Consider the following 27,306-nt stretch of genomic DNA (forward strand, 5'->3'; position numbering starts at 1 on the left):
ATTAAACAGACATGTTGGTGTAGCAAATCAAAACATGGGTGCCATTAGCTTCCAACTAAAACTTCAATTGTCCCTTCACTATTATTGAATATCTAGAAGCACATTTGATACCACAAGGAAGATTAGTACCAAAAAATATAGGAACACTCATGGGAGGCCTAAAGAAATAATTTTACAGTTTGCTCTTTAAGTTTAGCAAAGCTCTGGCAGAACTTTGATACAGCTTGTTTTTAAACCAGACTACCACAAATGAACTTTGCTTACAGTGGCTGGGGAATCCTATATATGCAGTCTTGTAGGTGCACCTACAACTGTGCATTGATGTGGTCTCAAGCAAAAGGGATGCATCTTTCTAAACCTTTTGGTTTTGTTTACCATTGAATGGCCTATGTTAAATTTTTCTTGACTAGGCCCAATCAGAAATGTTAGGTAGTCAGTCCAAGACTCATCTATCTCCCAGTCAGCATAAGTATATAGTTATAATGCTGCTGTTCAGCAAGTAAAAAAAAAAAATGAAAGAAAATCTAATCCACTACACAGCTTTACCAAATTGGAAAGTTACAGAAATGCAGAGAGGACCTTGCTAACAGAACATAAGAGCTTGTAAAGTAGTATTTGAATAAGAGCTGGAAGTTTTTACTGGTCCAGATGATCTTTTAAAGAATGATTTAAGTTACAAATTTTAAGGCAAGAGCCAGTAAGAACATGCCCGTGTTGCACATGGATCTTTGCCACCCTCAGTTACAGTCTGTTTGCTGTGTGGAAGAACTGCTAAGTATCTGCAGTGTTCCAGAGGAATTAAGTAGCAGAAAACAAGTTAAACTAAATTGTTTTTAAGTAGCCTTTCAGGAAAGATGGGAGGAGAGAGAAACATGGTGTAACAGCATTTTCTGTAATTAATCCTTTGTGAATATTCACAACTGACAAGTGTTTAGGTTTAAACAAAAGAAATACACTGTATCAGCAAGTGTGTCAGGACACATTTATCCAGTAAGTAACTTACCTTGATGCATTTAATACATCATCTCTGTTGTTCGATTCTTAGAAGAAAAATTTAAGAAGTTCAATTTACTGAGTCTTTTTGCAGGAGTTTCCAAGAGAAAGTACAAGTTAACAGTGCATTTTAAATAGTACATATCCATTTGGCTGCAGTCTGTGCTTCATTAGGTGTGACAACACATGCAAAATAAATATTTGCTAGAAGATGAATTTGTAGTGGCTAATGGATCAAATGGGAAATATGAAAGTTTTATAACCTTAAAAGACAAAGCTAGAGAGGTATAAAAATAAAACTTGAGATGTGACTTGATATCTTGCTTACAGTAAACAGGTCTAGATGTGCATTCCAACTGTTAAAGGTATAAATAATATTTCCTGACTTTTTTTTGCTTAATTAAATGAAAATGTGACTATGCATATGTAGATATTTCACTTAAAATATTGAAACAAAGTAGGATGATGCGGAAAAAAAATCTGATTGAAAACAAATTGCCAAAACTTTCAATTTATAAAATATTTAGATCAACAGAAGTCTATCCTTTTCTTTTCCAGAGCGAGATTTTTTTTTTAAGGATTTCATCCAACCTCTATTATTAGGAAAGAACTTAAATACCTAAATGAAATGTTTATTTATGTTTGCTCACTTAAATTTAAATAAATACATACAATGAATTTCAGAAGGCTGTTAACCAAAATAAATCTCAATAGGGTTAAAGACCTTAAACTATAGAGAGGCTGATAACTGGAGACACTTTTTAAAAGATAATAGAAATTACCAGTTTTTCTTTTGTGGTACACAAACAAAAAAGATACAGAATTGGACTTCTCTGAAAATTATTTAAGTGTTCAAAGTTATTTGAACGATTACAAGGAAAATGTCTCCTTATAGTCTTTAAAAACACATTAATACAATATAAACTATTAAGGCTTTTAAAATGCAAAACATTCAGTAGTTGAACTTGCAGATGCCATTACAGTGTTCGATAATGGTGTAACATCATGATGAAAAGGATTTCAATCACATACGTTGGTACAAGTGATACTGCGTGACTAGATTTAATCGTGTCACGCACTTCTAAAATATGATTTTTGAAAATTTAACTTCTCCCCTCTCTTGGTAAATCTACAGTAGCTTGCATTAGCTTTTATTTTTGCATTTCCTTTTAAAACTAGATTTAGAGCTCAAGGTCAACACTAGGTGACTAACAGGCTCACAACTAAACTGCTGATTTAACACAGCAGTTGCACAATTCTGGTGGGTCTAAGCCTGGCATCTTGAAGACATTACTAATCAGGAAGTCTTGGAACTTTCCCAAAATACATAGGAGTTTTTTTAGTAATATAATAATAATAATGTATAAGTAAAAAGACCCAGTCACGACAGTTAATGTAGTAACAGATATTTGACTTAACACTGGAGAACTAGGGGCAACTTCTGTAGGATTCATTTTTGTATGTTTCATCAGTTTCATCTGTTGTTTCTTTAATAAGCTTACATGTATATTCAAAAGGTGATTATCAAAAGTTGTACAAATAATAGCTATGCATCTATTGACCAGATAAAAGGATAATCAAAAATTATTTATTAAAACTTTGATAAGAACTTCTTTCACTGAAAGCTGTAATAGGAAAGATAAACCAAAACTCTGTCATTTAACATTAAAGCTCTATCAGCTTATTGTGGGGGATCTGATGACAGTATTTTTCACTCCCTTGTAAAGAAAGTAGCCGTAAGGTATTAACATTCTGTGACTTTTCATGTAAAAACTAGTACTGAGCAAGTAGCAACAGATTTAGAATTTATTTCTGTGAGACAGGACAAGATACTTGATACTTTCTATAGTTTTACGTACCACTATCAATTTTTTTGAGGCTTGACCTGTAAACAGTGATTATACACTGCAAAAATACAGGGGAAAACACCATTCACAAGTGACGTAATTTGTCCAATACAGTCTGATAGCTACCTGGGGGGAAGTATTAACTGTTTTCTTTTTGCAAGTACAAAGTGTATCAAAACCAGAGTCCTGCTTACTTAATGAATGTCTGTACTGTAATCGTGTGACCAGTCACACTCTTTAACATAATGTAACGGCACTAGTGATTTCAAGAGTTATCAAAATATAGGTTAAGAAACACTTGCTACAACAGATTTGTCTCTTGAAACAATTGTACCTATGGTCACTTTTTTAATGGGTTCTCTAAAGTTATTTTTGCTTGCCAGCCTCAAAGAGAAAGCATGTAAGAAATCCAGAAATGCAAGCATACTGCTGTAAACTGAGTATATGAAATGCAGACATGTAATTATTGCAACTATTAATGATAAAAAAATGCAAATGCTGAATTAGAAGTAGTTTAAAAATTCACAAGCAGGTTCATTGGTTCACTGTCTCTATCTGCAGTGGTCTTGAAAACAACCAGCTACTATACTTTTCCAAGCAAAAGAAGGATATTTCCACAGCAATAATTTTTTCCTATAGTAAATACAACTCAATTGTAAAGTCTACCAGGGCTGCAACTGGCCAAAAACCCCATACTGTTATTTACTCACCTCACATAGAACCTGTTTTCAAACTTTCAATGTGAAGGACTTCACTAAAACTCAATTGTAAACAAAACCAGTAATTAATATAAAACAGCTCCTTGTGGCTCTGGTTAATCTGCAATAACAAAAGCCCTAAAATTAAGAGACCAGTTGATGCCCTGACACCAAAATACTGAAGAGAAAATAAAGTTCCATTGGAAATAGGCATAAGATGCTGAACAGCTAACATGCTGAAAAGCCAGCAAATCTGAAGACACAGTTAAATTCAAAACTGAGCTTATTTTTTCTCTAAAAATACACAGGATAATCTAACACTAGCTTTCCTCTTTAAAAAAAAAAAAGGTAGAAACAGCGTAGATTAAGCTTTCTTATTTGGTCTGAGATTTTTCAAAAGAATAGTATTGGTCATCAGCTTCCTCTAGACTCTGGAAGTTCTAGCTAAAGTTGGAAGTAGAGGCTTTTATTTCAGTTGCTTCTCCCAGCTCTCTGCTTGCAGAGCTGATACATGTTGGTAATTAACTATGAAGAATTTTAATAGATTATGAAACTGGCTTGCATAAGTCTACACTGAAATGTTATGTTCCTCCTTATGGCTGTATCTGGTAGTATGAAGTTGGACTAGATAGACATTTAATAAAAAAAAAAAAAAAAAGATTTAGGACAAGTGTTAAGTATTGCAGTACTGCTCCGGAAGTTTAAAAGGACCCTAAAACACATTCAGCCACCACTAATTACTGTGACTATAAGATAGCCCTGAACTGTTAGCTATTGCAATTCACAAGAGACCATAGTAAAAAACCAAAATGTTGCATTATTTTGTTTAGAAATAATTATTTTCCTAATATTTATTAAATCCAGTGAAATTTCTACAGCATAGGTTTGCTACTGATGAAGCAGTTTGTTAGTTCTAAAAGGTGACTGCAGCATATATAGCTAAATACAACATTCTCTTACAGAATCAAATGTTAAGGGGGGGGTGGTTTATAATATTATGTTCCATATAGACGTACTACAAGACAAGAAAAACATTGTGTCAAATCATTACATTGCTTCAGAAACTTTGATGCATTCTTTAATTTCCCAAGACTGAAAAAGACAGTATTACAAAGAACATTTCAAGGTAGTGTCAAAGTCTATTAGGAAAGCAGTCATCTAATTTTCTGTATTTCTTTCAAAGAAAGTAAGTGCATTTATAGCATGGACAGAAATAATCACGCTAGCTTTATTATAGCTGGCACATATAATAAATTATAATATGGACGGACTTAATGACAATACGTACTTGGAATTCATACATTACATGGACAAGTCCCTATCATCATGTCCTCAGTACTAAAAGTTGTTAGCATTTGTTAGATAAAGATGGCATAGTTATATCTAGTTAAACTACATTGTGTTTTCATGAGCTGCATAAATTTACAGTAAAGGAATTGAGGCACCAAATCAGACTGCCTTTCAACAGTAGCTAACACAGCTAATCTTATAAAACTGTCTATTCTGTATTCATTGAGATGCAATGTATGACAGCACTAGTATTTTCTTATATCTGATTTTATAATTTCCATTAAATTTTATAACTTGCCATTGCCAAAAAGAATGTCTTGGCAATGGTAAAAAATTTTATTTAGAGTTTTCCTTTAACTGTTCTACAGCTCTTGTACTTAAAAGCATCAGAGTTGGTAAGTGTAAATACTGATTTTGTCAGTGTTATTTCTGTGTCTGAAGGCAGAAGTGTTAGTATCTGAATGCTCGGCAACGTTTACTAGATTACAAGCATAAACATTAACTCATCAGCTTCACAGCCTGGACCACATAAGCAAGCCTTAAGAAAAAAAGTACTCGATGCAAATACTAATGACTAGATATGGTCAGTTCATATAAAGGGGAAAAAAATTGTCTGTTTTCATATTATTATTTTGGAGTTGCCCAAAACAAGAGATGACAAAACCCAAGGATGTACCCATTCCTCAGCTGATTTAAGTTTACTGACATACTGGTGTTTCTTCTAATTGCCATTTTGACTCTTTCCTTGGCATGTGCCAGTGAACCAGAACAAAAGTCAACAGAAGGTTTCAGACAAAAATACCAGTTATTCCAGCTTTTTCTGAAACACATTTAGAAGAAATCTAAAAATGCTAAACTGTCAGGTGAAATTTTCAAGACTGCTTAGCATAATCTTAACTTTGAAAAATTACAGCTGAAGTCTTAACTCAAAAAGTCCGTGCAAGTTTTACTAATGGCTTCAACAAAAAAAGAGAACATGAACTTCATGTTGAGACAGACTAAGTATCACATTACTTCATCCAGCTCCGTGATGGAGAATCTAAGTTTGTATGAGCTAAACGCATTGTCTCATGAGACACTGGTAGATCACTTCCCATATTTATGAGTTTCACAATAGGTATCACTTAAGCTGGATGGGACCTAAACTGAAATTGGGTCGGCGCTAAAGGACAGTTCTCAAGAGATTAAAGAAATATAAAACTTACATGAGTTTGTGTCCCTGTCCACCCCCAAGATCTGTGTATTTGGCTTCGTGTTTGACTATATCATACAATCATATTTCACTCACTTTTGGCCCCAGCAAGTCTGTTAGCCACACCACCACCACCTGCTTCCTTAAATGTGTGACTCAACTAGTGATGAAAGCACTTGTAGTGCCTTATTTCGTGTTTCATCAACAGATTACATTTAGAGAAATAGATGCCTTGATTTTCATCATGTTGTTACAAACAATTATTTTGTAAGCATACTGTTTATACTAAGCTAGCAAACTTTGCAGTTAATTTGAATACTGAAACTTATCTGAATTGTTCCCAAACCTAACAACATTTTGTTGAAAATTTTTCTATGCTGTCAAGTAGAGGTAAACATGGGATCTTGACTTCTAAAGATAATTAACTAGATGATAGTTAAAGTTCTTAACCTCAAAAAACAAGGAATTGCTCATTTCAGCACATGAAGCTTCTCCATGAGCGCAAGTCATCCTACAAACTAGAAAAGGAACTGCAGAGGCAGTAAAGAACTTTCAGGTTTCAGCAAGTTCTCTAGAGCTAACTGTCCAGGTAAAGAGAACTCATAGTGATAGGGCTGACATAATGACCAAAATTGAACAGTAGACAACTGACATTTAATAAAAATACTGATTTATTAGAGGGTCAGAACAGCTAGTCTTGACCTAGAAGCATTATGAGAATGAAGAACAGTGCATACAGGGACAGACACTGCCAACCCACTATGAAATAAGCATGCTGGTCATTACCTAGGTAAGAAGATTTGGCCACTGCATGCTGTGCTACAGCTATTTATGTCTAAAATAACAGCAAAATTAAGGACAAATCCCTAAACAATCTCAAGAGGTGGTGTAGGGACTTTAATGTTCCAGCCTGTCTTTCCTCCTCAGCATTTCCCTATGGCACTTCTTTGCCATCAGAGCAGGTGACAGTTGAGCTTAAATACGTTGCTTTCCTACTGGACAACTATAAGAACAAGCTGTGAACAAGAAGGATCTATACGGAAACACTATGGAAATTAACATCAAATAGACTTCTGTGTAAATGATTTTGTATGAGAGTGTCATTCATCTCACCAAATTTTCCCACTCAAAACAACACTGCTAACAGTCTATTGCTAGTTATGCTTAAAAAAAAAAGTAACTGCACTGAATCACAAGATAAAATGCATATGTTCAAGTTCTTGCATGTGACATTTGCTATCATTGGACTATATTAACATTTTTCACTTTCAGACTTTTCTTGTTACCAAGGTCTTGTTATCATAGTATAGATGGAAAAAAAAATGTGAGCATTATATTGCAACCGAACTAAGGCTTATTATTTTTGCTTTTCTCTAATATGCTTTCTAATGAGGATACTGCATCAGTTAACTTGCATTTCCTGAGTCACCTGCTGTTTAAGGTTACAACCTTAAAAAAGTCTACTTTTATATAAAATAAATACAGCTCTTAATTCAGTATGTTGTATTTAAGGATGTACTTTGTATAAACTTCAGCAATTGACTATGATAAGCATCCTAATGGTAAGAAAGCAGATCTAAGCAGTGAGCTGGCTTTGGGTTATAGATCTATTGTAGCAGGAAAGAAGAAAGGTTCAGTTAAAAGTACGTCAGCTTCACCTTTTACTCAAGTATTTCCTGCTGAATACACCAAAAGATTCAATTTCAAGAACTCAAATTGCCTTTTATTACATACTGGAAAATTTTTTCAAGAACTTCTGTATACAAGTTTGAAGAAACATTTGACAATAACGTGAAATACCAAACGAGTGTAGAGATTGACTGGCAATCCAATGCAAGTGTATACAGAAGAGCATATGCTTCACTTTTAGCTTGTGTGCCTGTGATCCACAAGAAGAGCTCTATAAAGACAATCTGAATACATACTTTATTATATTACCTAGATAGCTAGCTACAAAATATATTTTTTGCATTGTGTTTAAGTGAATTTTCAGGAATGCTAATTTCATCCTCTGGTGTTACAATCTTCCTTTGGATCTGCTTTGTTGGGTCACAGATTCCATGTGAGTGTCACAAGAAAAGTGGTAAATTTGAGCATTTACAAAGTGCCTTTTAGAAAAACATTTATCGCTATGGCAGTGCTCAATTTTTTGCTAATTTTAAGAATACTTGTATTTAGCTTTTTTTATTTCACAACTACAATGCAACAATAAAAATTCTATGATTCTGTTTTCTATGCTAGCTTTTATCTAGTGGAAAACAAGTTCTACTCTACTTTTCTGGACACTTTCATATATATTATGTAGGTATTTGGAGTATGTGCATGCTAAATTGTATAAACAGATTTAAAGTATAAATCTGTACCCTTTTACCAGAATATGAGCTTCAAAAAAGAGACAAATGAAGTAAATATTCAGAAGTAGACACAGTCTTTCTGGTATTCCATGAATATTTCATAATATTGTTTTCCAAGCTCACTATTAGAGAGAAAAGCAATTCTGTTCAGTTTTTTTGATCATCAGATGCTGTCATAGATAGCAACTGTGATAGTTGCTTTTGGAAGGTTAGTCACAGTAGGGTATAAATTAAGCTTCCAGATGTATTTCATTTTGGATATTAAAAAGCTCATCTGCTCATAACCTTTGCTACTAACAAGCTCAACTCATGCGGAACAATGCCCTAGATTTCAGGAATTCTTTACCTTTTTTCCAAAGCTTCAAGACCTGTAAAGAAAAAAGGATATTAACAGAAAACTGTTTGAATAGCATGCCTGCCATCTCAAATAACCTGAAACCCTTTACCGCTTTATTGAAAGAGAAACTGAATTATCTGGGAGTTCAGACTTCATGATGAGCATTGACATTTAACTCTTCTTCCTTTGTGATCAAATGACAATATTACTCTAACTACAGTGTATTAGGTTTCAGGCACATCTGTCTGAAACTGGAAATGTTACATGAATTCTTCTAATACGAACAAGTATCTTAGGCAAAAAGATATACTCAAGAGCCACAATGCCTGCTCCAGCTAGATTTGTTCAAAAAGGAATTTAAAGTGGCAATACTGTCACTGAAAATAATAAGATAACAAACACTTAGCTCGACATATTTATTTTTCAAGGTCAATAAATAAATGTAAATACACAAATTTGGAAAAATCTTAGTAACAGAATGTTTTTAAACAACATTCTGGCTTAAAGTCTTTGTTATTGACACTATTGGAATATTTTCTGATCTGCTTAAAGTAGGTAAGCCATTATGTTGGTGATCCTCCATCACATTAATTTGTTTGAAGAAGTTAGGCTGCTGCAAAGGAAAAGAGACGTCAACCTTTGCTTTGACATAGAAAATTATCTGAACTGCATACATTAAGTATTAAAATTACTTTTCCTGGCATGACTTTTCTAGAGAATAGAGAGATTTTTAAATTTACAGTTTGCGTATTAGAGACCTCCTACCATTCATTACTTCATTATTATAAAAGGGAAATTGTAACAAAAGTGGAAAAAACAAAACAGAAAAAGGCATGGAAGAAAAAAGTGATACAAACTGGCCCTTTAGTTAATAAATTCTTCCTTTATCCGTCCAATTTTCCTTCTAGGTTTGTAACAGATTATGTGATAACTAGTTCCCATCACTGCAGCAAGTCTGCTTGATGCTTTTAAAGCAGCTTTTTACCAGTGGACTTGTGTTTAGACACCCTCTCTCTTACAGGCATTATCCAAACACCTGAAACCAGGAATGTCATATTCCACCTGGCTGCCTTAGCTTTCCCAGATTATTGTATACTAATGCACTTACCCAGGCTTAGAGCATGAATACATAACTTGTCCAGGAGAAGCAGCCTTTTTCAAAAGTATCTACAAATTGCTAAATAGAAATTTTTATCAAAAAGGTTCAGCAAGAAGGTAATTGTTATTGACTTAATGGAAGTGGAGGAAGATTTGTGGTTCCCTCAAAATTCAGCAAGTATTCTGTTTCTGTATTCTATAAATACTACAAGACACAACATGTTTATTTGGTTCCCATAAATTAGAAAAATCTGGTTTCCAAAAATTCTAAATTAGTGATTTAAAAAACAAAATATTACACCTGACCACCTTTCCGAACAATCTCAGAGAGCAGCCTCGCTTCTCTCTCACCCTTCAGAAGTGTGCTTTTTAAGGATACATGATTTATAAAACAAACAAAAAAGTGTGTTTTTTAACTACAGTACACTTGCTTAAATATACAAGTGGACATGTTAACATCATGTTAAAGTTCAAGGTACTTCTGGAAAAAAGGCAGATAGTTAGTTATTTTAACTCTGCATTCTTACATAGAATAATGATTATTATAGACCTTAGTTTCCTCTCATCATTCACCTATCATATGGAGAGGTCAATAAATAAGAACTTATCTGGTCCAGTTTACCTACAAGAGAAAAAAAATACTAAAAGAAAAAGAAGTTACCTATAAAATTACTTGTTTAACCCTGATAACATCTGAGTTGCCATACCCAGTTTGTAATTGCAAGAAAAGCAAACAATATTCGTCTTGCTTATTAATAAGTGCCCCATTTTCTATGACAATTTTTTGTATGATGCCTATGAAGTCACATATTCTTGGGGCAAGAAAGCTGGCCAGGAGGTGCAATGATAGCAGTAACACAGTACAAATCTGGGTTCAAAAAACCGAACATACCAGATCCAGAAGGAAAGAAATCTGGACACATTGAGGAGGCAGTGCCCAGCTGTTACTTGGGCTCTTGTGTTGTGAAGACTATACCCAGGCTAAGATATAGTTTCATACCACGTAAGTAACACAGAACTCTGTTGTGCTAGTGTACAGACTTCAGGAAAAAGTCTTACACAAAACGAATTACCTCCTTTGTTTAGAGTAGAAGATAAAATAGCTTACTAACTGATGTAATGAGTAATGGATGTCACTATGACACAAAACTTGCCATGATTTGTGTGTTCAGCTACAAGGTGCAGTATTTCTTATGACTAACTCAAAGCACAGCCACATCCAACTGTGATTTGGAATTCCATCTTGAGCAGCACGCACTGACTTTGAAGAAAGTCTCTATGATTGTAACAAAGTCACCCATCCTCTCTTGAAACATGAACAAAATCCATGGGGTAATCAGGCACAGGCGGCATGTAACGGGTTTGTCTTCCTTTTTACTCCTTGTTTTTGCTTCTGAGGACATGCACTTGGCTCTAGACTAAATCCATTTTCTATTACAAGAGAACACAGCTATTCTTCTCTTTTTCTCTCTCTTTCTCTCGAGGCTCTTTACGTTTGCGTTCATTACTCCCAGATTGTCTTCCGCTTGCTGGAGAGGCAGCACCTTGCACCTGCTATGCAGAAAAAATAAAATCTTGAATAAAACAAACATTAGTATAGATGCAGTCTGCAGTATTACTTTACGTTCAAGTTCACAAACAAAAGTTTAACTATTATGCAAACAGCAGAATTCAGCTAGGGTCTTTTTGTATAAATACTCCAGAACTGCCACAAAACTTATTTCTAAAAAATTAAGTCAGCTGAAAATGTATTTCAAGTCCTGTGTATTTCAATTCCCTTCTATTGTGTCCAGATATTCAGATCAGTTGTTTCAATAATAAAATTTGGCTTCAAGCATTTTCTGGCACTTCTATATTACTGTACTGGAATTTTTTCCTAGTTTCTTTTATAAGAACATAATCCACATTTCAGAAGTTGCAGAGTGAAAGTGTTGGTTTTGACAGCTAGATATGGCAAAGCAGCAGCTTTTTGTGACTAGAAACTAGTTAAGAACTTGGCAAGGCAGTTGATATACAAAGGTAACATAAGTTTTGTTAATTCATCATCTATTCCAGCTGTTATCCATTCATAGCTGCAAACGAGCGTGCTAAGTCCTGTTAAGCTGGTTCTGCACTTCTTTCTACCTTTTTGCAGCCAGCAGTAGTGAATCTTTGTCTTAGAAGTAGCTACTGATGATTCTATTAAAGCAACAAGCAGTGGAAATAACACAACTTTTAATTGTCAAAATTTTTGTTTCATGCTTAACAAGCACATCAGTTAATGGTTCTGAATTGCTTCAGGCCATCAAAGATTCAGCCTTCATACAGATTATTTTTTACATCTTTGTAAATAAAAGCAGTTTCAAGAGTCTTCAGCAGTTGAGAACTCCCTGAATCCAGAACACCAATTTAAATATTGCCTCTTGCACACAAGATTCACTTATATGGCAATTTTGTATATACATGTGCATGAATCACATTTTCCAAGCATTTTGAATGCAACTGCTTATGGGGATGGGACAGAAAGGTGTACTGGGAGAAACTGTTAATTTCCTACTTTGAAACAGGACTGAACAGATTCACATGATATCATAGACTGAAACACCTAAAAATGTAAGCAACAAACTTCTGCAAGACAAAATAAAGACAAAACTTTGACTACTACCAAAAAGTTCTTATTTGAATGCTATTTTGCAAGTAATGTAAAATATTAGCTAATACAATCTTTGTAACCTTACATATTAACTCATCCCATCATTCCAACTTAAATAGTATCAATGAAACCCTAATTTAGAAGGTTAGGCCTGCTTTAAAGTATTTAAGTGGCAGTAACTGCCGTATCTACGTGCATACTCCAACAATTATAGCATATTTCTTAAGATTCCTATATTCGTCTTGTCACTTGCTGCATAGAATGTAAATAGCAGTCTTACCAGTCTGCAACATTTATGAACGTAGATGTGTCTATGTAACTATTAAGTTAATACTCTCTAAAACTCATTATCATATTCTGTAATAATGCTTTCTTACCTGGACCTGAGCAGCTGCTTGTTCTTGTTCCTGATAGTACTGAGAAGCTCTCCTGTCCTCCTCTTCCTGGAGCTTCTTTGCTAGCTCTAGATCACTGATTCCTTCTGGGATCTGTTCCCAGTTAATCTCTTGATTTTGCTGCTCTTGTTGTAGAGACAATGCCATCAGATAATCCTAAACAGTAAACTTGTTTATTAATGCTCTTTCACATAGAAAAGAGTCAAGTTATATCAAGTGATTTTTTCAGCATGTTCAGCTACACGGTATCATCACTTTTCTCCCAGCCTCATCTTCATATACATTTACCTCATGAAAAACAGGAATTTGTTTCAGAATCTGTTCATAACCTGAACTGCAAAAAGGCTGAAAACAGCTAATTTACATTTCTCCTTTCACAGCGCCTATGTCACAGCATACAAAACACAAAAGCTAATTAAACAAAAATTGCTTTCAGGTTTAAATTCGATTACCTGGACAGCAGCAAAAGACAGACAGTGTCAACTCATACCAGTTCTAGGTAGAAGTAAAGATTTTGAAGCTGTCTCTTTGTAATTTGCTATTTCTAATTAACACTCTGATTATGCTTGATAGAGTACCTGTCCCCACTCTACTGAACAGCATTGAGAGTACATCAATAAGGAACACTAACTCCTAAACAGCTGAGAAAATAATCAAAAGGTAGTTTTGGATATATCCAAACAGACAGCAATTCAAGATATTACTAGCCCTGTTATCTCTGCCAGATTGTTTATTCTGCAAGAGATACAGTGCTTGAATTTATTAAAAAGTATCTACTTATTCATTTTTTTCCCAGTATTTAAAAAACTTTAATAGGGATTACTATAGACTTATTTTGCTTGTTCAGAATGTAAGATTTCCAAGAAGCTTGGTCTTGCTATGTACTTATGCATTAACGGGTACAAAGAAGTCCCATCTCAGACACGACTTCTGGAAACTATTATATATAGTTAAGAATAACAAATAACCACCATCACACACAATCTGTTATGGTTTTTGTCCTACATTCAGCAAAGTGGGCATCAGAAGGCGAAGTTCAGTTATTACAGTATTAATGAGCTGAAATGAATTTGTTATGGGAGAGAAGTTTCACAGTGCTGTTTCTGTTTCCATATACAAGGCAGATGTGACATTTCACCTGAATAAGTTCTTTGCAGAAGTAGATTCTGAGAGATTAAAATCGGATTTTCCAAACTATTCATGGTTGGTCCTACTCCTTGAAGTCATGCTAATACTTCAAAGTAGCACTTCTGAGAACCCCAACCTAAGTATCTAAAGAATTTTTTTATAGTCCTATATATGCATGAGTACACATACATACACATCTGTGTAAGTATACATATATATGACTGAAAAGAAGTACTAATTGTTATATATAGTCACAAGCAAACAGAAAAATACAATAGAAAGGCAGAAATCCAGTACTTGATCTATTTGATCCTGCTGCCCTCTGTAGACAGTTTCAGGGTCTGATGGAGGCCGTAGGTGGAATTCAGAATCACAGAAATTTCCATCACCATCCACATTGTGTAAGCTTTCCCAGACAACTTTCTCTTCTGTAAGAAAGCCCTGGTCTGTCACCAGCAGGTAAAGCTGACCCTATGCAGAAGAATAAAGAAAACCTGTAAAACTAAAAAAATTGTTTTTTACAATCTGATAGAATTAGCAGAAATGGTCAGCTAATACAACTGTTGCATTCCAGTAAAACATTCATTTAGATTTTTTAGCAAGTTTAAAATTTAAATGAATCAGTATACAGCATTAAAACACCAGATGCCAGTATTCATTGCTAAATTAACAGCCACACTTAATTTCTGTATTCCATCTTGTAATTTTTCATTATTAATGAAAGTTCATATTGACTAAAAATTAATATAAAACATGAATATATACCTTGATAACTCCTTGGAAACACACCTAGGAAGTACACCTCAAGACTGGCAATGTAAATTTTAAATCCTAGGACAAATCACATTAAATTCCAAAGGCAAGATCTGGAGACAAAGGTGATCTTTCCAAATAATCCAAGAGGCATTACCTCAAAATGACCATGTCTCAGACTTCATGTTTTATGATGGGTTTTGATAGAATTTGAGGTTTATTTCAACTGAAAAAACTAAATTTAAGATTCTTGCTATCACTTGTCACCAATAACTGCTTTTGTTGGATTTCAGCCTTTTTACAGTTCCACAAGGCCAAATTTATCAATTTCAAACTCTGAAATTATAAAATGGGCTGGTCTGGGAGTGAAAGAGACAATACTAACAAGTCCAGAAGCCAAGGTACAGGAAGGATGAAATGCGAGCTTAGGTTGAAGGAATGGGAGAAGAGCTGAAATCAAAGGGAAATTACAAAAGTGGGCCTCAAGTAAAAGGAGATGGTGCTGCATGTTTGAGGGACAGCAAACCAGCACAGAAATCCATGTTTAAATTTCAATTTAAATTAGTTTTTAATCTTATAGTACCCTTTTTATAATGTTTTTAAAATTATACTCCAAAGCATGAATGTTATTACAGACCATACAGCACATTAAGACCGAAGCTTCCATTAGTATTACTGAGTGTACCAGATCAAGATATTCAATGCAAAACTTGTTGCAGTTTTAGCTGTAAAAATCAAAGCAGTTTATCCACAAAAATTTGCTATTTGTATTACAGCAGCACACAAAGGGTTCTCAAAAATCACTGTGCTAAAGATGTACCAAAACACAAGAGGCAGTTCCTGTTCTAATGATATCATAGGCTGAACAGGCAAAAAATGAAAACATTGCCCCTATTCAACAAGTACAGAACTAGCTCACTGATTTCTCTCAAGTCATTAAAAGACTGTCTATAAGAGATGCTGAAATTAAAATCGGATCCCTCTACTAAGTTTACAGCCATCCCTTCTGCAGCTGGTAGGTCATACAACATAACAAAAATATTATTTGAAGATTCACATGCAGCAATTGTTCTAATAGTACCTAGTACCACAGGATGCGCTTATACAAAAGGCCAAACAGAACAGATGAAAAACCCATAAAGGACGCTACTGTATGTTCAAGCTTTGGAATGGCAGTTACCCCAGCACAGGTGGGCTTACAGACATAAACACAATTGTCAGCAACAAGTCTGATCACGTAACATGATCTAAGGAATCATCTTTCCCTCGGAAAAGGAATCCCCTGCCTAAAAACTGAATGCTACTTCTGATGCTTAAAAATCACTCAAAGAAAATAAAAGGAAATAATTTCACAACATGACCGATTTGCACAGAATACCTATTTCACAGCATCTTTATATATAAGAAGTCTTTAAAAAAAACGTAAAAAAAAAAAAAATTACAGAATCTTTAAGGTAAGTGTATTTGAACCTTTTAAATTTTATTTTGACCAGGACATTGATTCAAACAAAACCTAAAAAGAAAAAAAGGGGGGGTGGGAGGGGGTGGGGTGTCAAGTTTTCCTCTATTATGCCATACATTTTTAATTACTTTTTAAACAGCTCAAACAGTCTAGCTTAACAATAATACTGAAATAGGAAAATGTTAATGCTTTCGTAATCTCCCAACTATTATAAGCTGAACTTTTCACACACTAATATTAAAAGTATATCATTACCTTTATAGGATTAGAATCTAGTATCTGTCATTCAAAGATATTTTAAAGCTAACACTTGTTTGAAATAGAGAACTGTTTCAATCTTAAATAAAATTCATATTCTTACTTTCAGTTTTTAAGACCTCCTCAGTTGAACTATACCTGAACACTGATTTTAAAAATGTCATCTTAGAGTAAATAAAAAAAACATTTTAATATAGCTCCCTGATGAAAGGCAATAAACCGCATTATGTATCACCACATTACCTAAACAATACCATTCCAATTCCAATTGCATAGTTTAAAAACATGCTGCTTCACCTTAACAAAACCTAGCAAACCAACACACACAGGCTCCCTAGTACTTATGAAGAGACAGTTCCTTTTCACTTTATCGGAATGAAGGAACAAAGGCACAGATCAGAGATCCAAAGGCATCTTTCCCTTTTTGTATTTTATCAAGTGCTCTGATCTCTACACTTCATATTAGTATAATTTAATGGAATTTCTCAAAAAATCCCAAACATATTCCCAAGGACCCTCATAATATTGCTAATATTCATGTAACTTTTGGTAATAATTGGACAACTTTCAGTTTCATATACAAAATAAGAGAAGTCAGCTCTTTTTGTATTAGGTGTAATGTAGCTACTCATCTCTACAGGTATCAATCATCTTCCTAGAACGTCCATGTTTTTGTTCCTTCTACTTGCAACAAGCAAATAGAGGCCATATCTATAGACTGGGTTTATAGGCACTGTTTTAATGCCATGCATGTTCTCTTCCCAATCCTAATGGCTCAAAGGCCAACTTCACTGCCACACCCAAATTCCACTGAGGGGATTTTGTGATATGAGAAAATCTTTTTATCATATGACCTTCACACTGCCTCTAAATTTGAGCTGCACTAAGTTAATGACATGCCTGGTGCCAGGAATCAGCCACCATTCTCCAGCACTTACCAGATCATGAGATCAGTCTAGCTGTTAAGAGATAGTGATATACAACCAATAAAACACTAGGATTTCTGACTTGATGCGTCCAGTAGTTTTACACCACATTTGTAGTCTACCAAACAAAGTTTCTGCACTTCAGTGCAACACACAAGGAGGAAAAGGGACAGAGGGGGCACAGTGACAGAATCAGTAAGAATTAAGTGTAGAAACATTTATTTACACTGAACTAAAACATTAGGAAGGAGGCTTTAAAAAAAGGCAAAAAACAGAATGTGTTTTCTACTTAATGGATCACGGTCCTGATTCTGCATTTGCTTTCTAGTCAGGGTTAAAGCTAAACTAGGATGATCAGCACACGAAGGTCATGCAATTAAGCTAACAAATGCACATAAATATGCTTTTCAAGTACACCTTGCCAAGAACAATATCATACTTTACAATGTTTTTCTACCTTCATAAAATCTTAACCGGCCATTTCTAAACTATTACCAGCTTATCTTTTAGGTTTATTTTTAAAGGTGAGGGGTTTTTAATAAATAAACAGTCTCATGGGTTAACACTGCCCCCAAAAATACTAGCACATAATATACAGCAATAATATCTACTAATAACTGTTGTCAATAGAGAATAAAACAATAGAAGAAAGTCTCAAGTGCATAACTTACGGTAAACTGTGCCTACAATAAGTTATGAATAATTATTTATCCTAAGAATCAATATCTAGATATTGTAGACCAATGCCCAGATTTTATAGTTTCACATATAAAAAGCTTGAAATAAAGCTAAGGATAAAAGCAAGATTATTCTCCTGAAGAATGATCTCTTAGTCTTCCAGTTCGCACAAAAAAACTCTCTGAAATGCAAACAGATGTAGCCTACAGGTGATGTCACCAGTTACAAGACCTCCTTTCCTGGGTTAATTTCATGACTAGATTAAGTAATTAAAATTAATGCTTTTAAACTACTTGTTCTGATGCCAATTACCAAGTTTCTAGCAGTTTAGAGAACTGAAAAGGAAAACCAAAACACCTGTCCAATAGCTTCATACAATAAAGGCAAACATTTTAAGCCTTATCCTTTAGAGTCTATGTAAATGTTCTCTTGGACTTCTGGATCAGACCCCTTGATTTTTATGAAGGTGTGTTATGTTGACATGAATGAATGCTATTATTTTGAGATTAGCCTAATCTATCTGAATGTTTTAACTGTTAGAGAAAATTAAGAATTTTTTTTAAAAAGTATACACCATTTGATTCAACAGAGTAACCCTCAGAACAAAAACTGTACACTTACTAAGAAATGGAAAAATATTTAAACATGTTTTTAAGAAGTTATATACATTGCCTCTACTATGCCAAACTCAGACATCATCTTAAATACCCAAGGAAAAAGTGCAATTATTGCTATGAAATATACTTTGTATTTGAATAAAAGTCTGTTTTGAGTTCTGAAACAGAAACCCAACATTTATAAACTAGAAAACATAATTGCAACACACATACTTAAAAATCCAAACAGGTGTCTTGTTACTTTTCAGTAAAGAAAATACGTTGTATTACAGTCACGTCAGTGGGAAAAACGTTCCAACTGAACTAAGATATTCTTACCAAACTGATCCCCTCTTTACAGTCCTGTTTTTCCTTGATCTAGGGAATTATCATTTGATGTATTTATTATCTGTGTAATGAAAAGCAAAGGCAAAAAAAAAAAATCACATCTTTAACTGCTGAAAATGATTACTGTATAATCACATGAGCCAAGACTATTAATATGCAATTAAAGGGACAGGAAGTAGAATAAATGACTACTCGGGCAAATGGACAAATAATCATGAAAGATTAAGAATTTGATAACTGAACTGCCATTATTAACTAACATTCACCATACTTTGACAGATGTCTAATATATTACAGAATTGCCATATTTGCTTTTCTTTTATATGTGCTAATGAAATTTTTAAAAATGTTACATAATTTTTCTACAAACATGATCCTAATACTCAAACTTTTTTCAAATCAGAAATGACAACATATTGTATTATGCAAATTTCATTCAATTTTCAGAAGAGGAATAGTAAAATATTAATTATTCAATACTATATTAAATAATATAACTGAGTAAACAAATTATAATTGAACTGATGGTCTATTCTGAAACGCAATCTGTGAATCCTCACAATTACATTGTGCTATCAACTCAGCAGCTTTAAAAAAAAAAAAACACTTAAGTCTTTAGGGGAAGATTACTTCAAAACTTTTCATAGCAATTTCTGAAAAAACTCACTGCCACCATTCTTCCACTATTGTTACTTTACTCATCAACTTCCACAATTTTAAAGTGAATGCTGTATCTAAAACGGAAAAATTATTATTGAATGGACCCTTTCCATTTAACTTGTACTCCCAGAGTCAGGAATTTGGAAGATACGTAAAAATGGCACAATAGTTACCTGCCTGAACATTAACCTTTTAGAAGTGCCCATATATTAAATTGAACTGGAATATTTCAAAACAGTAACAAATTTTCAAATACAGTGATAGTGAGCTAAAAAGTTTTCCCCTTTTTGCTTTTTCTCTTGTTCATAATTCAAAACACTTTTTTAAATAATAAATATTTTTAAAAGTGTTCTAATACAACTTCTCACCTATTATTGTCCAGCTCAAAGTATTATCTTCATCCCCATAACTAGTGTAGAAATGCCTTTTAAATATGCGCTAGCACAGACTGTTAATAAGCTTTTGCCTACAGTATGCAGCGGCACTGATACCTCCCTAATCTACACCAGGTATTCGTAACGTTGCTGTATGTTCATAACCATTCTATTTCTGATCTTGCAAGAAGCACTTATGAGTTAAAAAAACCCACACCTATTATTGTTAATTTAGTAACAATTACAAAATAATATTAAAAAGAAAGCCATGTTCACGAGGAGTCACTCCAGTTCCCTTCCTTACAGATTCCTTTACTATCCGTGCAAAAAAATAAAAAATATCTTGGAGTCAATAGAGACACTGGACACGAAGGAAGCATGAGTAGATTAACCAGCCTAACAACCATACTAGTTGGGCACTAGTATGCCCAATGTTTCCAAGGAGTTCTTGCCACTATGCAACATCTTGTAACAGCAGCCTATGAAAAAAATTTTCAAAGCAAAGATACAGGAATTCAGAATACTGCGCTGTTTAGTCACACTTTCACATAACTCTCATTTCAGTAAAACAGCCCTCTAAAATAAGCAATCCAAAAGCAAGGTAAAGATCCTGTGATCTGACAGGGAAAAGCCACTCTAAACTCAGTATAATTGGGTAAAGTGTTGTCAGTGTTAGTAAATCTTCTATTTTAAAATTGATATTATGTGTCAAATAATAAATACTGCAAACTCTTTGTAACAAAGATTTAAAAACCAGGAAATTCAAATTATATGCACAAAGGATGTTACCAGTCTCCACCTCTCCCATTTCTGTTCTAAAATATCCACAAGATTATCCCTTATTAAGGAATGACAGGTAAATGCATATATAATATATTTAAAAACAGAAAATATCTATTATCTCTAAAACAAGCTCACCAGATGGGATGTGGAAAGAACTCTAATACAACTTAAAAAAATAAATCTGTTCAGCCAAGCACCACAAATATTAAAAATGGCTCAATCACATGTTTGTTACGTGGCACCAATATAGAGCAGAATTAAGGCTATTTGGGTTCATCTGTCTTATTAGAAAAACTGATACGTTGAACTTAAAAATGTCTCCGATTTATGAATTTTGCTCTTTGAATTATTTCAATATCACCAAGTATTTCTTCTTCTTAAATTACTCAGACCTGCTCCTCAATTCTAAATCCGATTCTAGAAAAGTTAAGCATATAAGAGAACCTGGAACAGGTTTCTGCATTTCCTTTGAAAAAGCTTAGCGATCTGTTTTTGGTTTTTCTTTCCTCCAGTAAGTGCAGTTAAGATCAACCTACATTCTACTTTCTTTGAAATATAACATACTGAAATCCAAGTCCTTTCACTAAAATATTGGCCTCAAAAAAACCCACTAAACTTAAGGAATATCCTCAGCGTACAAGTCACTGTATAAGCTGTACATGAAAACTTCCGAATAAAAGTTTAAGTATTAGCTTCATTAGAATAATACTTAAACAGCCTAATGTACCTAAGGGATTTTAATTATAAATTCTTGCTAATTATTCAAAGTGTAAATGTTTCTAAAAATACACAAGTTTTATTATACGTACATAACTTTTATTATATGTATAATTCCCTTTTGTTTAACTTCATAACTGTTTTGTTTGTATGTTTCCATATATTGGTTTGGAGGGGGAAGAAGAGAGGGCAATATTAGAGTAAGACAAACAAATTGCATAGTTCTTGCCCTAGAAGTTCTACACCTTCATTTTCTCTGGCATATGTTGTGTCTTCAGTTTTCCTTACTGATGGACTTTTCTCCATAGTCCAGCTACTGCTGACTACTGCTCAAACCATGAAGTAAAAGAAGCTCCATTAAAAATCTGCAGAGCTAGCATTAAACCCAGTAAAAGGAAAGAGGAAAGCAGTTGAAAAATCTCAACTCTCACAACAATGCATCTGGCACTCACAAGTATCCTGGAGGTCCAAAGACTTTTGGATAGCTAAGCTTGGCTAAAAGCCCAAGTCAAGTCTATTTCTGACTTTCTTGATATGAAAAAATACCTAGTCATATAGCTATTGCAAATAGCTAGGTAGGTTAGAAACAGACAGAAAGGTTACTGCTGACTTTTAAAAATAAATTAATGAAGAATTTCTGTCTTTGTTAAAAGTTTCTTGATATCTCAGATTCTGTAATGTACCACTCACCAGAAATCCAAGGCAAAATGAACAGCACTGTTTAAGTGACAACCTCAGGAAATAAATGCCTGTAGATAACACGGAAATTGAACACTAGCTGCAAGTGAGGTCACCACAGTGACTATGAAACACAAGAATAATGGCCCATATTCCAAAACTTAGCATTTCAGAAGTCGAAGACTTCTCAAAAAGGACAAGATTAAAACCATAGTGACTTAGAAGCAGTAAAGCTTAAATATACAACTAACAAATAATACTATTCTTCAAATATTTTAACTTGGTATTTCTTAGGACTTGGATTCAGTTAAAATTCAGACACAGATTTTTACTCACCGCCTTAACCTGTTCTATATTATTAATATTGGTTAAGGATATTTAACTCATTGAAGTGTTGCATTTTATTTCTTTAAGGAAAAAGGATCTCAACTGAGAAGTATATGTTTACAAGTATGAAGTTGATAAAGCACTGACAAACACAAACCAGGTTTTGGCCTTTAATCTAAACACTGGGCTGCAGAAGATGACAAACAGTCTACAATCTACAAACAAAATTCTGTATTTATAATTCACAAGGTCAAAGTGATACTCATTGACTGTATTTAATACAAAGAACATTTTATATTTTAAAAGTTTTAGTAATAGCACAAAAATGAATGACTTCCAGGAGGATTTAAGTATTTTATCTGGAATATCCTTTAAACGAAGTAAAAAAGGTTTCCTCCACTTCTAGATACCAGTTGTACCCAGAAAGTACATCTGTACTTCTACTTAGTATTTTCTTTTTAAAACCAAATTGTTTTGAGGTTGGGGGTTTTTTGGCATAATGGAAGCAACCATAAAACAATGTACGGTCTTACATGACAAACTACTACCAACTATTGCAAGAGCTAAACTTAGAAAAATGGAGAGAAGCAAAACTATACCTCTTAAAATTGTGACATAAATGAGCTTCATCAGGAAATATAACAACTATAGTTTTGACCATAAACAGATATATTCCATAGCTTTTTTTTTTTTTTAAATGGAAGAAGGGAGGACAAACATCCTTTTACCTGTTGTACTACTTTAAGAGAATATCATTGTACATAGATTTAAATCAAATCTTAGATGTGCTCTAAGAAGCTATTAGAAAACAAAATGCGTAGAGTTAACCATTATTCATCAGGACTATTCAGAGCTTTAGCTCAGCTTATGAGTAGTTATTCAAAATGCCAAAGATAAGCATTGACAGTCAAGATTAACAGAGGCAGAAAAAAGGACTAGTACTGCCAAATGGAAAAGTTAGTGTCATTCACATGAGGTATGACATTACCATGTAATAGATAGTGAAAACAGTGGTTCCCTAACATTTTTGTATTTTTACACACCCCCTTTTTTTGCATTTATTACCATTATTCATAAATGCAAGGGTACGTGAAATTAAAGTCTTACTAAATAGCAGATAACCAAAATATAATTTCAAGAGTTTTATACAAAGGTAAAAACTCATACATATGTTTGAGAGAAATGTCTAGCTCTAAGGATGATTTGACATTGCAAGCCAATGAAAAGTTTACTTCAAAATATTCACATTTATCACTGAAGCGAAGGGGATGATTAAATCTTAGGAGACAATTTGACTGTGCCCCTTTCTGCTCAAGTCAGATACATAAAAATACACTATCATCTTCGTAAAGGCAAAGTTGTGTTAGAATGAAGATGCTCCATAAATAACCGTAAGCTTGCCAAGCCAGATTCTCCACTCCATGGAGGAAGGAGTCCCAGAAGCATTAACCAAGTTGTCACTTCCTTTTCATATCCTGGAATACTCCTTTCACAATTCTCACCATTTTGCTTCCCCAGTTTCAAAGTAAAAAAATAATCTCTTCCCTAACAAAGGGAACCAATATTGTAGCTCATCTCAGCTTCTCCAAATGTTTGGTATTTTGAACACCATGATGGAGCTACTCGTCTACTGGCCCAAATGTAAAGCAAAACGTTTTATATCCTCAGAAACAAGAAATTAAATAAATTCATTAACTTTATCATTGCCAATCACAAACTGCAAGTAAATTTAAGCCATGTAAGAAATGTACATCATTATACATAACCACAAAGGGAGTTAACACAGCGAGCAAACTGAACATAAAGGGAAGAGCTACAAGAAGATTTAAAGTGATAATGAATCCTGATATCTAAAACACTGTAATCAATAATTCACAAGTAACATTTGCTACAGACCTTACATTCACCATAAGCTGTACTTACACATAACAACAAACTGGAATTTATTTCTATTTCAAGACAGGGGAAAAAACAAGATTTGCTTTGAAATGAGAACGCAAACCACAACAGTAAATACAAAAATGTTGAAAATACCTTGTATTTGGTCATGGTGCTAAAATGGTTGTTCCTGAAGAACACACAAAGCTCTCCCTCCTGGACAGCTGAAGTCAACTCACACAGTCCATGGTATGTCAACTGTGTAGCTGTGTTATTTAGAAATTGCTCAGCTACAAATCCTACAAAAGCAATACATACTGTTATATGTGTCTATTACATACTTCCTAATATATAAAACCTGGTTACAATGGTAATATTTTTCCTATCTCCTCCCTACTAAGATGCCCCCATATCGTCACAAATCTAAGGGAACACATTCAGAGAGGAGAAAACTAGTTGAAAGTTCTAAAACCTCAGCATTGTAGATAAGCCTCTCATGTTCAAAAATGCTATATCCGCTTCTAATATTACTGATTTCTTCCTTGTCATCATGTAGTATATAATTCATATTCTAATTATAGGAGATAATATATAGCCAAATGGAAATCTGAATGCTGCCCATAATACCTTTTCATAAAGGGAAGTTCTCTCCAGCTTTTTAAAAAGTATATTTAATAGATCAAGAGAACGAGGCTGATCCTTGGTTTGGAAATTGCATCAGAGAAGTTTAGAAGACAAGCACAGTGCTGTCTGCCTGCCCAAGGAAAGAAGTTCAGCAGACAGAATGCAGCTCTTCACACCAAGACCCACATGCAAAATATGTAACTAAGATTTGATAGGGTAGATACTTTGATAAAGCACAGAAAAGAGTTACCCACCTTCACTAACCAGTTCACTGTTGTCTGACTGTTTACAAGAAATTATCTTCTCCACTAGCTGATTGTAACTGCAGTTACCAACTGCTTTTACTATGTCAGCAACCTGGAGCAGGAAGGAACAGCACACAAAACAGAGAACTTACCTTTGTGAAGAACAGAACACAACCGTAAGCCTATGGCAATTATTCATAAGAAAATAAGAAGAGTTTCAACAAAGAGAGGACGTTATCCCCCTAAAAATACTAGGCCAAAACGTTTTAGCCCAGACTGTTACACATTTTGCTCTCAGATCCCATTTTAAATCCTTAAGTTAACACGTAACATCAAAAGTTGTTGCTAAAGTGGACAGAAGAGATAACGGGGCATCAGTTGGCTCAGTTGGGCGGGGGAGAAGTCCAACAGGATAAGAGAACAGCAACTTTGACAAACAAGGCATGAAAAGAAAAAAAAATCTGAGGCAGATTATTCCAAACTCACCAGTTTCCCCCCAGTACCAGTTTACTGTTTATTAAATAATATCATTAAAAATAAATTATATGTTTGTTAAAGATGCAGTTCTCTCTTAATTGGTTCTAACATCCTCAGTTCTCAAAAGCAGTGACTAGTAAATCAGAATTAAGGAAAGGAGGAAAGTAACCTTGCATTCCTTCCAAGTGTTCTCTAACAAGCTTTCAAAAATGACGACTGGGACACTGTATCTGTCAATATAACAATTTATATGTTTATAACTATAACAATTCTCATTTACATGGTCATTAATTCAGCATAGAAGGTTTTGAAAGTTAGTTTGACTATAGACCTAGTCTCTGCAGTTACCACACTAAAAACCACATACAGTCTGTATTCACTCCTCTCTGAAGATAATCCAATTTTTCTGACTGGATTTAAAAAATCCATTACCATAATCATTATTATTGACTCCAGTTAAAATTCTGAAACATCTCCCCTCAATAAAATTCAGAATAACTTATATTCTGTTTGAATTAATGAAAAAAAAGTTACCTGAGGGTCCACTAACCATCCATGGTACAAGGGGATATCAAGAAGATCAAACACTATGCATTCAGGTGTGTATTCAAATACTCGTACACCTGTAAACTTCACATTGACATCCAGACCCGTCTGTAACTTATGTAGAATCGCCATTGCATCACTCATATTCTGACAGCAGAAAGAAAAAAAACAGATGACCAAATAGAGCTTTGTACACTTGGTGGTTACTCTTGTAGCCCTTCATCATTTAGTACTCATCAATTCAACATTTCAAAAAAAAATTTACAAAAGGGGAAATTAACTAAACAACCGTTTCAACGCATATTCACACTATTCATTCTCATTGTGCCAGAAGAGATCTGCAAAGTAAGAACTCTCCCTCCAATCAGCTGTATCTGACTGTTTCTTCTTCTACACTCATAAGCTGCTTTTAGGCAGCTCCTATTTCTTTTAACTCTATTTCCCATAGCCACAAGCCAGACGTTTGCAAGAAGAATTGGATTATAAGGGAATCTTTAAGGGACTCTCTTGAGGTTTCTTCTCCCTTTTTAAGTCCTGCCTTATGAGTCAGGCTGAAGTACTTGCCACCACATAACGAATGAACAAAACCAGATCTACACAGATCTACTTGTCAACTCTAATTTAGGCGTTCTGTACCTAAAGTGGTGAACAACAATGAAGAATCTGATTTTTTTTGTTTCATAAAAAAAGTTTTGCTATCTTATTTTGGGCATACTTTTAAATGGCCTGTAGATTCTACTGTTGAAACGAGTCATGAAAATAGCACTTATTATAGTAGTGATCCCAATGGAATCCTAAGGGGAATTATCAAGTTATGAAGATCCAATCACACAAAGCAAAGATGAGCCAAAGAAAAGGTGCTTTGTGAGACAGTTCTCTTGAACCAACAGACAAGTAAGTTTCCTGACATGCAGGAAAAAGAATTTTCCACCAAGTGAGAAGAGACCACAAAGAGTATCATTAGAAAGTATCTGCAGTATTTGCAACAGATTCAGGGAAACTGAGGTGCTTT

The 27,306-nt window shown here is 34.1% G+C and overlaps 1 protein-coding gene across 1 annotated transcript in view; it reads right to left on the reverse strand.

Moving 5' to 3' along the window:
• Nucleotides 1–6,051: 6,051 nt before the first annotated feature.
• The window catches only part of MINDY2 (MINDY lysine 48 deubiquitinase 2), a 33,621-nt gene continuing 12,366 nt past the window's right edge, over nt 6,052–27,306 (reverse strand). Inside the window, exons 4-9 of the mRNA XM_050903004.1 lie at nt 26,283–26,441; nt 25,281–25,383; nt 24,559–24,701; nt 14,262–14,435; nt 12,819–12,992; nt 6,052–11,363 (exon numbers count right to left, since the gene is read on the reverse strand). Coding sequence (XP_050758961.1) covers nt 11,244–11,363; nt 12,819–12,992; nt 14,262–14,435; nt 24,559–24,701; nt 25,281–25,383; nt 26,283–26,441 — 873 coding nt within the window. The 3' untranslated portion in view covers nt 6,052–11,243. The remainder of the gene's footprint in view (nt 11,364–12,818; nt 12,993–14,261; nt 14,436–24,558; nt 24,702–25,280; nt 25,384–26,282; nt 26,442–27,306) is intronic.

Source organism: Gymnogyps californianus, chromosome 11 (assembly GCF_018139145.2).
Source record: "Gymnogyps californianus isolate 813 chromosome 11, ASM1813914v2, whole genome shotgun sequence".
NCBI classification, from domain to species: Eukaryota; Metazoa; Chordata; class Aves; order Accipitriformes; family Cathartidae; genus Gymnogyps; species Gymnogyps californianus.